Source organism: Mus caroli, unplaced genomic scaffold (genome assembly GCF_978045245.1).
Source record: "Mus caroli unplaced genomic scaffold, Mus_caroli_1 scaffold_38, whole genome shotgun sequence".
Lineage (NCBI taxonomy): Eukaryota > Metazoa > Chordata > Mammalia > Rodentia > Muridae > Mus > Mus caroli.
Window position 1 is genome coordinate 1,426,415 of NW_028227293.1, and position 12,880 is coordinate 1,439,294.

The 12,880-nt window shown below is 32.4% G+C and overlaps 1 protein-coding gene across 2 annotated transcripts in view; it reads right to left on the minus strand.

Annotated features, from left to right (window-relative positions):
• Positions 1-7,540: 7,540 nt before the first annotated feature.
• The window catches only part of LOC146999807 (X-linked lymphocyte-regulated protein PM1-like), a 29,110-nt gene continuing 23,770 nt past the window's right edge, over positions 7,541-12,880 (minus strand). For both annotated transcript variants that reach the window (XM_085834431.1, XM_085834430.1), the window contains 3 exons: positions 11,348-11,465; positions 10,423-10,521; positions 7,541-7,708 (listed from right to left, as the gene is read on the minus strand). In XM_085834431.1, the coding sequence (XP_085690557.1) occupies positions 10,452-10,521; positions 11,348-11,465 (188 nt within the window). In that variant the 3' untranslated portion in view covers positions 7,541-7,708; positions 10,423-10,451. The remainder of the gene's footprint in view (positions 7,709-10,422; positions 10,522-11,347; positions 11,466-12,880) is intronic.

The following is a 12,880-nucleotide window of genomic DNA, read 5'->3' on the forward strand; positions in this document are numbered from 1 at the left end:
AAAGAGAGTGAGAGAGAGAGAGAGAAAGAGAGAGAGAGAGAGAGAGAGAGAGAGAGAGAGAGGGAGGAGAGAGAGAGAGAAATAAACAAAAAACCAAAAAAAGAAAGAAGAAAGTAAGTAAGGAGGGAGGAAGGGAGGGAGGAAATGAGGCAGGGATGTAGGGAGGGAGAGAGGGAAGGAAGAAAGAAAGAAAGAAAGAAAGAAAGAAAGAAAGAAAGAAAGAAAGAAAGAAAGAAAAAAAGGAAGGAAGGGAAAAAGAGAGACAGATAAAAACATAGTTAAAAAGACACAATTCATAAAATATACAAAATTAATTAAAAATTAATGAACACACAAACAAACAAATGTTTTAGGGATTTTTTGTCTTCATGTGTATTCTTTTTAGATTTCTATGTTATTTTAAAAAAAAATTGTTGGGTTCTTAGAAAAGCGATTTAGAGTTTCTTTTTTTTCAGGCTTCTATTGTATTTTTAATTTTTTTTTCTTTTTATTGAGTTTAGTGTATTTAAATGTTTGAGTTTTAATTTAAGCTTTAATTGACTTCAGCCTTTTCCAGGGTGATCAGATGAAATGCATGGGATTATTTCAAAATATTTATATCTGTTGAGAAATTGAGAGAAAGTAATAAAAAAGGAACAAATAAACAAAAAAAAAGAAAAAAAAAGACAGAGAGAGTGAGAGAGTGTGATAGGAAGGAAGGAAGGAAGGAAGGAAAAAATGAAGTGAGGAAGGAAGGGAGAGTGAGGAAAAGATAGAAAAATAGGAAAAAACAAATAAAGACAAGAAATAAAGAAAGAGGGAGACAGAGAGATAAAGTAAGGAAGGAAAAAGTAAAGGGAAACAAAGATATAAAGAAAGAAAGAAAGAAAGAAAGAAAGAAAGAAAGAAAGAAAGAAAAAACAAAGAAAGGAAGGAAGATAGAAAAAAGGAAGAAAGATAGAAAGACAGAATGTATAAAATAAATAATTATAAATAAATAAATGAATGAATGAATAAATAAATGAATGAATAAATAAATAAATAAATAAATAAATAAATAAATAAATAAATAAATAAATAAATAAATAAATAAATATTTCGGGTTCTTGTGTATTCTTTTCGGATTTCTAGGGTATTTCAAAGTTTTGTAGAGTCTTTAGTGATTTAGAGTTTCTTGGATTTCAAGCTTGTAGTGTACTTGTATTGTTTTTTATTATTATTTTTTAATGTTGTTAGTGCATTTTAGTGTTTCAGTTTAAATGAATACTTTAACTTTTTTACCATTTTAGTATATTTATTATGGTTTTGTTGTTGTTCTAATTCTTGTTGTAATTATTGTTGTTTCTTTTTTTCCAAAAATATTAGGGTTTTATAATTGTGTTTTCATTGTTTTGGTTTTGACAGTCAGTGTTGACCATGCCTTTAATTCCAGCTCTTGAGAGGCAGATGTAAGTGATTTTTTTTTTTTATTTAGAGTTCAGCATGATATCTACAGGAATCTGGAGGACAGTAAGAGATACACAGAAAATCCCAATCTAAAAAACTAAAAAATAAATAAATAAATAAATAATTAAACAGAGGAAGGGAGAGAAAGGAGAGAGACAGAGAGAGAGAGAGAGAAAGTAATACACACACACACACACACACACACACACAGAGAAACAAAAAAAAAAAACCCAAGGAATGAAAAAGAAAAAAGAAAGAGAGGGAGAGAGAAAGGAAGGTAGGATGGTAGGAAGGAAAGAAGGAAAGAATGAAGGAACGAAGGAAGGAACAAAGGAAGGAAGAAAGGATGGAAGAGAGAGAGAAAGAAAGAAAGAAAGAAAAAAGAAAGAGAGAGAGAGAGGAAGGGATAAAGATAGTAAGATTCAGAAATAGAAACTTAGGGAGAAAGAGATAATTTAAAAAATATACAAAATTTATTTAAAATAAATAAATGAATGAATGAATAAACAAACAAATAAATAAATAAATAAATAAATAAATAAGTAAATAAGTAAATAAATAAGCAAGCAATCATTTTAGGGATATTTCGGCTTCATGTGTATTCATTTTAGATTCTTATGGTATTTTAAAAGAATTTGTAGAATTTTTAGAAAAGTGATTTAGAGTTTCTTCATTTTCAAGCTTCTATTGCATTTTTAGTGTTTTCTATATTTTTTTAAAAAATGATTTTATTGTATTTAAGTGTTTGATGTTTAATTTAAGCTTTAATTGACTTCAGCCTTGTCCTGGTGATCAGATAGGATGCATGCGATCATTTAGTTATATTTATATCTGTTGAGAGATTTAGAGAAAGTAATACAGAAAGAAACAAAGAAATAAAGAAATGAATGAAAGAGGAAGAGAGTGAGAGGGAGTGAGAGGAAGGAAGGAAAGAAGGAAGGAAGGAAGGATTGGAGCAATGATGAAGGAAGAAAGAAAGAAGGAAGGAATGAGAGGAGAGTGAGAAAATGATAGAAAGAAAGAAAAAACAAAGACAAAATATAAAGAGAGACAGAGAGATAAATTTAGGATGGAAGGAGGAAAGGGAAACAAAGAAATAAAGAAAGAAAGATAGAGAGAAAAAGAAAGAAAGAAAGAAAGAAAGAGGAAAGAAAGGACAGAAGAAAGATAGAAAGAAAAGAAGAAAGATAGAAAGACAGAATGTATAAAATAAATAAGCAATTATAAATAAATAAATAATTAAATAGATAGATAAATAAATATATAAATAAATAAATAAATAAATAAATAAATAAATAAATAAATATTTTAGGCATATTTTGGATTCTTGTGTACTCTTTTCTGATTTCTAGGGTATTTCAAAATCTTGTATAGTCTTTAGTGATTTAGAGTTTCTTGGATTTCAAGCTTGTAGTGTACTTTTATTGTTTTTCATTATTATTTTTTAATTATGTTAGTGTATTTTAGTGTTTCAGTTTTAATGCATACTTTAATTAACTTTTTTTTTTTACCATTTTAGTATATTTATTGTAGTTTTGTTGTTCTAATTCTTGTTTTAATTTTTTTTTGTTTTTTTTTTCCAAAAATATTAGGGTTTTATATTTGTGTTTTTAATGTTTTGGTTTTGCCAGTCAGTGTTGACCATGCCTTTAATTCCAGCTATTGAGAGGCAGATGTAAGTGATTTTTTTTTTTTTTATTTAGAGTTCAGCATGATCTCTACAGGAATCTGGAGGACACTAAGAGATACACAGAAAATCCCAATCTAAAAACTCAAAAAAAAAAAAATAAATAAACAGAGTAAGTGAGAGAGAGGAGAGATTTTTTAGTTGGCAGCTAGCTTGGTCTTCAGAATAAATTCCAGAACAGTGAGGGATACACAGAGAAACCCACTCTCCAAGAAATTACAAATAGATCAATGAAAGAAACAGAGGAAGAGAGAGAGAGAGAGAGAAAGAGAGAGACAGAGACAGACAGAGAGAGAGACAGACAGACAGACAGAGAGACAGACAGAAAGACAGACAAACTTACAGACAGACAGATAGATACAGAGACAGAGAGAGAGAAAGAGAGAGAGAGAGAGAGAGACAGAGAAAAATAAAGGGGGAGAGGAAGGAAGAATGAAAAAGAGAGAGCGAGAGCGAGGAAGAGAGAGAAGGAGGGATGAAGGGGTGAGGGATGAAGGAAGGATCAAAGGAAATAAGGAATGAAGGAAAGAATAAAGAAAAAAAGGAAGAAAAAAAGAATTGTGATACAGGGTCATTTTTGGTCTCATGTGCACTTTTTTTTATTTTTAGATGTTTTATTTAAGATTTTGAAGTGTTTTTAAAGGATGTTTCAGAGAGTTTTTTTGTTTTCAGAATTTTAGTGTATTTTTCATATATTATTTTTAATTTTTAGTGTTTTGTAATTTTCAGGTTTCATTTAGACTTCAAGGATTTATTCATTTTAATATTTCATTGTTTTCTTTATGTTCTTTTTTGTGGGTGTATTCTTGAATATTTATTTAAAAATTGAGGGTTTTTATTTTAGTGGTGCATAATTTTAGAGTTGGCAGGCAATGGCTGCCCCTTTCATAAAAATGCTAGCCCTAAGGTGAACTGGTAGTGGATCTTTTATTTGGAGGCTATCCTGATCTTGAGATTGATCTCCCAGAGAGCCAGGGATAAACAGAGAAACACAGTTTATAAAAATTAAAAAAATATATAGAAAATAAAAGGGAGAGAGAGAGAGAGAGACAGAGAGACAGAGAGAAATAGAGACAGAGATACAGAGACAGAGACAGAGACAGAGACAGAGTGAAAAGATAAATAGATAGATACATAGAGAGAGAGAGAGAGAGAAGGAAAAGGAAAAAAAGGGAAGGACGGAAGGAAGGAAGGAAGGAAGGAAGGAAGGAAGGAAGGAAGGAAGGAAGGAAGGAAGGAAGGAAGGAAGGAAGGAAGAAAAAGAAAGAAAGAAAGAAAGAAAGAAAGAAAGAAAGAAAAAAGAAAGAAAGAAAGAAAGAAAGAAAGAAAGAAAAAGAAAGGATAGTTCTTTAAGTTCTTTAACTTCATTTGATTTCCCGGATTTTTAGAAGAGTGCTTTTGAGGGTTTTTTGTTTTCAGATGTCCAGTGTCTTTTTTTTTTTTTTTTTTTTTTTTTTTTTTTAGTTTTTTAAACAATTTTACTGTGTTTTAAGATTTGGGGGTATTATTTTCCCTTCAGCAATTTATTTTTTATTTATTATTTTTTTTATTTTAATTCACATTGGGATTGTGTGTGTGTATGTGTGTTATTGAATATTTATTTAAAATTTGTGGGAATTAACTTTGGTTTTTCATGGTTTTAACGTTGCCAGGCAATGAGGGTCATTGTCTATAAAACCTAGCCCTAGGGATGAACAACTAAGGAATTTTTAAGATGGAGGCTAGTTTATTGCATGGAGTGACATCCAGGATGGCAAGGAAAGACAGAGAAAGTCATTTTCCAAAATTCAAAAAGAAAGAAAAAGAGAAAGGGGGGGGGCGGAAGGAAGGAAGGAAGGAAGGAAGGAAGAAGAAGGAAAGAAAGAAGGTAGGAAGAAAGGAAGAAATTAAGAAAGGAAGATAGCAAGAAAGCAAGAAAGGAAGAAAGGAAGAAAAGAAGAAAGAAAGAGAGAGATAGAAAGAAAGAAAAAACGAATAAATAAATAAATACATAAATACATAAATACATAAATACATAAACAAATAAACAAATAAACAAATAAACAAATAACTTTTTGGACATTTTGGACATTTTTGTCTAAGTGTGTTTTTTTTGGTTTTGTTTAAAACCAAATTTCTATATGTTTGCTGAACATTGAAATAGAAGACATCCTTGATCATTTATGTTTGAAGACCCATGTGAAGTATCCTTAATGATTAGGTAAGTTTAGGTGTAATTTATCTGAAGGCCAAACCAAATGAAATGATGTTTTGATGCTTTTATGAGAATACAAAAATCCATGTCTCAAACAAAAATTTATAGATTTTGTCAGTTGCATTTAATGTGTTAGTGTTATGAACTATAACATGGCAAAGGAATACCTTTGGTGGGCTTATGCAAGTGTTGCCCTTGAGAAATTACACCATGCAACAGACCTACTATGAAGGGATTTATTGGGAGACGGTAGAGGAGTGAGGAACTGGGAGAGGTACAAAGGCATACAGACAAAAGCAAAATCATTAGGTCAGAAAAAAGTGGAGCAGAGAATAGATAGATGGGAAGCTGGGAACAAAGAGAGAGCCAGAGAGCTACAGAAACAAGAAAAATGGGCATAGAGAGGCTGGGCCTGGAACAGAGAGAGGGGGCTAATCAGTTCTTTTATTCTGTCCCACAGTTAGTAGTTTAGTTTGTTTCAAGAAAGAAATATAATTTCTTTCAATGAATTTTGTAAGTAATCAGAAAATATTTTCATCTCTCAGAGCTGGTGGTGTTAATTTTATAGTTTTTATAAGTTTTTTTTTGTTGTTTTGTTTTGATTTTTTGTTGTGTTTTTTTTTTTTTGGTGGGACTAATTTCTTAAGAACAATATAAGCCAGGTATGTTGTCACATACCTGTAATAACACCTACATGCAATGGTGAGATCACCTTGGCCCTAAATATTCTAGACCTCCCTGGACAATACACAACATACTAAGTGCCTATCTCAAAAATGAAATAAATCAATCCAATTTATCTTCTATATTTGTATCTTGTACCTTTGGAAACTAATAAGATAATGAATCAAAAACAAATTTCAATTATCTGTATGATTAAAAACAATAAGAAATGTTAAGAAGTTTAAAAAAAAACACGGCAGTGATGGGGAGGGAGGAGCCTGGGTGGGAAAGTGGACAAGAAGGTGAAGAAAGGAACATGATCAGGTATTGGGGTGTTGAACAGGACTGAAGCACTGAGGACAAGCACAAAGAATGGAAACAGGCAACTTTGTCAGATAGGAGGTGAAAAAACCCTCTAGAATATATCAGAGACCTGGGAGGTGAGAGACCCTAAGGACATGGAGGAGGGATCTAAGAGGAAATGCCCTACAAGGGGGAGAGGGAACTTGTAGAGTCCTCCTCCAGTGGAGGTACAGGACATCAAGTTGAGAGATGGGATTATCATCCCAAAGTTAAAAGTTCTAACACAGAATTGTTTCTGTCTGAAAGAACTGTAGGGAAAAAAATGGAGAAAAGCCTAAAGAAAAGGAGATCCAGTGAATGGACCAAATTGAAATCCAGCTCAAGGAGAGGCATCAAGGCCTGACACTATTACTTATGCTATCATATGCTCACAAAAAATGAGCTTATCATGACTGCCCTCTGAAAGACCAAACCAACAGGCGAAAGAGTCAGATGCTGAAATTTATATGCAACCAATGGACAGAAGCTGGGAACACCTGTGGATGAATTGGGGAAAAAAGCTGGAAGAATCTGAGGAAGAGGGCTACCCAGTAGTAGGACCAACAGACTCAGATTTCCCAGGATCACTCAGACACTGAGCCAGCACCTAGGCATCATACACCAGCTGATATGAAGCCCACAATAAATATACAGCATAAGACTGCCGGGTCTGGACTCAGTCAGATAAGGTACATCCAATCCTCAAGGGAAAGGAGGCCCCAGGGAGAAGGGAGGTCTGGTGAGGTAGAGGCTGGATGGTGGGGACATACTCTTGGAGATGGGGTGTGGGGGCTTGGGGGCATGGGGGTATGGGGGCATATGGGAAGGGGGTATGGGATTTGTAACAGTCAGAGGGTGGACTAGGGGGGCGATAAAGTCTGGACTTAGAAGAAAGATTAAAGAATAAATTATAAATAACTCACTACAATAGTGTGGGGAAGTTTGGTCCAACGGGCTATTTTCCATTCACATATTCTTTTAGATTTTATTTGGAAGTTAATATAAATATGCTCTTATAATTAAACAAGAAAATGATTAGAGATGTTAAAAAATAAAGGAGTTGTATTTTGACTCTAAAGGTATACCTCCTAGTTAACTTTGTAATCACATCATTGAGATTTAACTTCCTTCAGAGAAGCATCAGAATAACAAGGATGAAAGAACCTTTCAAACTCTGTTTTATAGGAGACAAAAAAGTTAGCAATTTTTTTTAATTTGGTTACAAATGTACAAGCAAGTGAAAAATGTGCATGCTTCATTAGTTTGAAGATTGGAAATTAGAAAAGTACTTCAGAGTATTCTCCATGATGTCTCTTTTAAACACAGACATTTTTTCTCCGTTCACCATCTGTATCAAAAAGCATATCTTAGTTGTTGGTCCCCAAGTTCATCAAACCCTAAAACAGAAAAGAACTTCATTAAATAATCTCCCATTAATACAAATATGAAAGATTCTGTGAAAATGATTTATAGGGTAAGGGTTAGGTAGGGTTGGGATTAGGGTTAGTGTTAGGGTTAGGATTAGGATTAGGGTTACTTTCAATGCTTGTTTTTCTTTTTGATAATTGTTCTACAAAGGTAAAAGGAAAACATTACTATAACAATTCTGTTTATTTTTGGTGTTACTGCCATGCAGCATGAATGCTAAGCTAACAATCAAGCAGTTATGTATCTCCAATAATAAAATATATACATGAGCAAAAATAATTCCATATGAAACATAAAAGGAATAATCTTCCAACTGCCTTAAATTTTTGACAACGATTATGTCTAAATATACTTATATTTTTAAAATAACATGAAATAAAATTATGCTACCAATTGTGGGGTAAGAAAACTTTTTTTTTAATGAAAAAGAATTTTCCATAATGCACAGAATGACCTTAGCCTCCCAAATACTTATATTTATAGGCATGCACCATGCAAACATGAACTTGGAAATATCCTAGTCTGGGAAGCTTAACTCTAGCTAGCGTTAATGCTTTTACCATATAATGTCATCATTTTGCTAAATAGCATAAGCAATCCAAGGAGGTAGTTCACTACATCATCTCCGTATCTACCTCCCCCCCCCCCCACACACACATGTGTATGTGCCATGTCTTCTACCTTCTCTTCCATTCTTAAGGATGACATATACTTGTTTTTTACTAAGTTCAAGGTTTTCCTTTGTCTCAACTATTGTCAAAAGTTACAGCAATTGTAATTTTGATTTTACATTTACGACTCTAGCTGGCCGTCAATGTAATACCTATAGAACTAAGTTTTATAAAGTTTGATTTAGAATGATCACAAGGTCATGAATACTCATGATCAATAAAGATACACTGCCTCAAAATAAAGTATAAAAATATGTCTGAGGACAAATTTTAGTTGCTGATTGGTTTTCTCTAGGATCCAATCTCAAGTAACACAGGGAAGTAGTAACATAAAGTTCTCTTTGTATTCTTTATGTTGGCACACAACCATGGTAATTTTCATTTAAAAAAAAATATTAAGACAATCTTTTACACCTTTTCTCCTTGGGCTACTACATACCTATTTTGTCCTTTATTCACTGTGATCAGTTTTGTACCTCACATTTCCACTCAAATCATCTTTATTAAGTAAATTGACCTCCAATTTGTTAAGTTTACCTTTAAAAAAAATACACCTGCATACATATGGAGACAAAGGGTTAATATTGGGTGTCTTCTTCGGTTGCACGCTACTCTTTCGGAGACAGAATCTCACTGAACCTAGAATTCATCCATTATGCTACACCTGGTTGCTACGAAGATCTGGGAATCTTCTTATCTCTGAATTATATCTGAGTTTGGTCTTTGTAAAATGCTCACCAATACACCAACTTTTTGTTGTTGTTGTTGTTGTGTTGGTGGTGGCTTTTTTTAGTTTTGCTAGTTTGTTGTTTTTGGTGATGGTGGTGGTGGTGGTGGTGGTGGTGGTGGTGGTGGTGGTGGTGGTGGTGGTGGTGGTGTGTGCATGCATGCTGATCAGCGAATATAAGCTCGGGTCTCCATGCCTACACAGGAGAAAAATTACCAACTAAACCATCTTCCAGCCCTGAAAATCAATCTTATTTTGCCCATTTGCAGAATATGACACAGTTAGTGATCTTTTCTTCTTCAAAATTTTCCTTCACTCATGGTAGTTTTCTTTCTACCAATTGTTCTCTTCCATTAATGGCTCCCACTCACCAGCTGCCTCATGCAGATTTACAAATATTGAAGTACTCTGAGGGGCTGTCTTTAGACTCCTCATGTACATGGATAATCACTCATCCTTGAAATTTCATCCCGAGGTCAATGTTTAAAAATTGCCTTCAATTGGAGTATTTATTTATTTGTTTATTTATTTATTTATTTATTTATTTATTTATTTATTTATTTATTTATTTAGTCTTTAGTTCCCATCTCTTTCCTGAACTGACTCATAATGGTACCTTCATCAATGCCTTCGGAGGCAAGAATTGTTTTACTGTTCATTTCCAATTGAATACTTTCCAAACTATTAACCAATCAAGTAAAAAATAAAATTAGTTAATAAGATCATCGTTGTCTCAGATCTTACTTGGAAACAATGTGATGACTGCAGTTATTGGTACAGTAAAGGAGAGATGATATAAAATGTTTTGGTGATATTCTTCCAAAGGAATATTCTGCCAGGACTGTTGAGAAAGGTTGTTTCCATCCACTGTTGTTACTAAATTTGTACTAAGTTTAAGATTGTAAGAAAGTATTTGCCAATTTGAGTTGGTTTTCTAATATTAACAACAGAGTCCAGATGACAACAGTAAATAAGCTTTCTCTCTCCTTTCAGCTCTGGTGTATTGTGCTTCATTTTGTAGACACTGGTAATCCTCTTTTCATCTTTCTGCAAATGTCTGCCTCTTGAAAATTTATGATCTGGTCTACCATAAAACGCCTAGTGTTTTTCATTGATATAGTATGTGATCAGTGGTTTACATCTCAGTAGGACTACAACAGAGCCAAGTATAGATAGATAGTGAAACTTCATTTAGTTTCATGTGCCCAAATCAAGGCTTGTTTCTCCATTCCTACTTGATACTTAGTTATACTAGGTTAAATATAAAGTTAGTTATGGTACCAACCGCTGATTTTCTTTTTCTTCATTGAATTTCTATACATCCATATCAGACTTCTGAAATGTAGTTATATACTGATCACATATTTTTTTATTGATGTTCTTCCTGTAAAGCACAGTAATGAAAGCAGTCATATTTCATACCAATATGAAAAAGAACACTCAAAACAAATTAAATTGATCATTTCATATTATAAAGAGAAAAATAGCAGTATAAAATTATCTAATGGGAAATCATTATAGATTTTTTCCCATAACATATTATGAGAGAAGTATTCTTTTATATTTTACCTTTTCAAAATTAAATTAGTTTGTGTGTGTATATATAAATATAAATATATATAAATAAAAATAAATATAAATGTAAAAATATGAATGTGAATATGAATATAACTATAAATATAACTATGAATATAATGATAAATAAAAATGAATATAAATATAAATCCTATATATATGAGAAATAATTATATTTCACAGTGTTTTTTCATTATTTCCTACCAAATATAAGGTCTAATTTATTTTTCATATATTGCCTCAGTTAAGACATAGTGTAAAACATAAGACAATTAAAATATAGATAATGCCCACATATGTAACTGTAGTTGTTGTTTTTCCATATTGTTAAGCATAATAATCCATAAATTACATTTCTAAGACTATGTGCAGGACTTCTGTATTTCCACAATGAATGTAAATTAAATTTAAAATCTCATTAACAGTTACTTAAAGAAGAAAATAAAATTTTCACAGATTTCTAAGAATTTGATTTAGTTTCCTTGAAGGCAATAAGTTATAGGGTTAACTGTTTAGACAAATTCAAGGCCACATATTTTTACTAAAGGATCAGACGTGATATATTTTTTTAAACTTCAGCCATATATAATTTTTAAAATGATACACATGTGGTCCTACAAATCTAACAACTCTACCTCTTTCGATTTTTCTTTTTGCAAAGCCTTTCTAATTTCTGGTTGCTGCCATTGAAAGAATCTTTCATATACATTTTCATCCATTTTTTCTTTATGTGAAGCTTCTTATAAATGTCACCTATATTAAAAATTAAGGGTCATTTTGAAGAAACTTAAGTGATTCCATGTATTCATAAAAATAGATATAGATAATAGATAAAATCCATTCAATAATGCCAAGAAAACTTAAAATTAAATGAAAGATATCACCAACATGCTTCATACTTTAGAATACTTTAGGGTTTTGTATGTTCAGATGAAGGATGTTCAACCAGTAAAGTCTACAGAAATATTCCACAACACAGAAAAAAAAAAAAACACTCCATGTATTTTAGACAAGAAATATCTAATCTTATCTGAATTTTAATTTCTGTAAGTAAAAGAATTTTAAGCTTCAAGAACAGTTTCCAAAGAACAAATGCACGAAACAAAGGATCAAAGGTGGGCTTTAATTCTTCATAGGGAAACACTTTTAATACAGGCTAATTCTTTTCTAAATCTACAAAAGATAATGCAACTGAAAGAACAAACTTGACTGTGGAATTGTTAGACACATTATTTAAAATATTCAATTTCAAATAAGATGGCAGCCAGGCATATTGGTTCCATTTTAATCCTAGTACTCTGGAGGCAAAAACAGGCAGATCTTTGTGAGTTCCAGGTTAACCTGGTCGACATAGTGAGTTCCAGGACAGCCTGAGCTACAAAATGAGACCCTGTCACAATCAAACCTGAGTTTGAATCCTAGCACCTACATGATGTGCACAAATATCTCCAACTCCAGTTCCAGAGGATGTGATGCCCTGTTCTAAATTCGGCATGCACCATAAAAACCAATGAGAGTATTGGAAAGATAATTCAGTAGTTAAGAACACTGGATCCCTTCCAGAGATCTGAGATTGGATTCCCTGCACCCACAAGGTGGCTCACAGCATATAACTTCAGATGCAGGGGATTCAATGGTTTCATCAAGACTCCACAGGTACCAGACACACATGTTGTACACATACACACGTGAGAGCAAAACAACCATACCTATAAAATAAAATGTAAAAAAAAGTAATAAGGGTTACTTTAAAGAATTCAGTTTTCCACTGTGCCATATAAAGAAAGAAGCACAGAGGCATCCTAGAAAAGGAACTGACTAAATATAAAATTAAAACTGGGTCAATAAAAATATGTTTCATGTACAGAATTTTGTATACATATCACTTAGGTTTAAGTACATGGAACTGTAAAAGTGTTTACATCAATTTTTTCCTCTTAAAATCCCTTCAAAGAAGTTATGAAGATGCCTCAAAACTTGAGGGCCTACTGTGAAAAGAGGAATTTCACAAATTAGAATCTAGTACCCATCTACAAAACCAACCATGGATGGTTGTTTCTACAAGAACAGCACTGTGGTTGACAGAGTGAGAATTGCTAGGTCTTGCTGGATGCTTGTCTACCTGCATTTGGTGAAAGACCTGTCTTAAGGAAATAAGATGAAAAGTA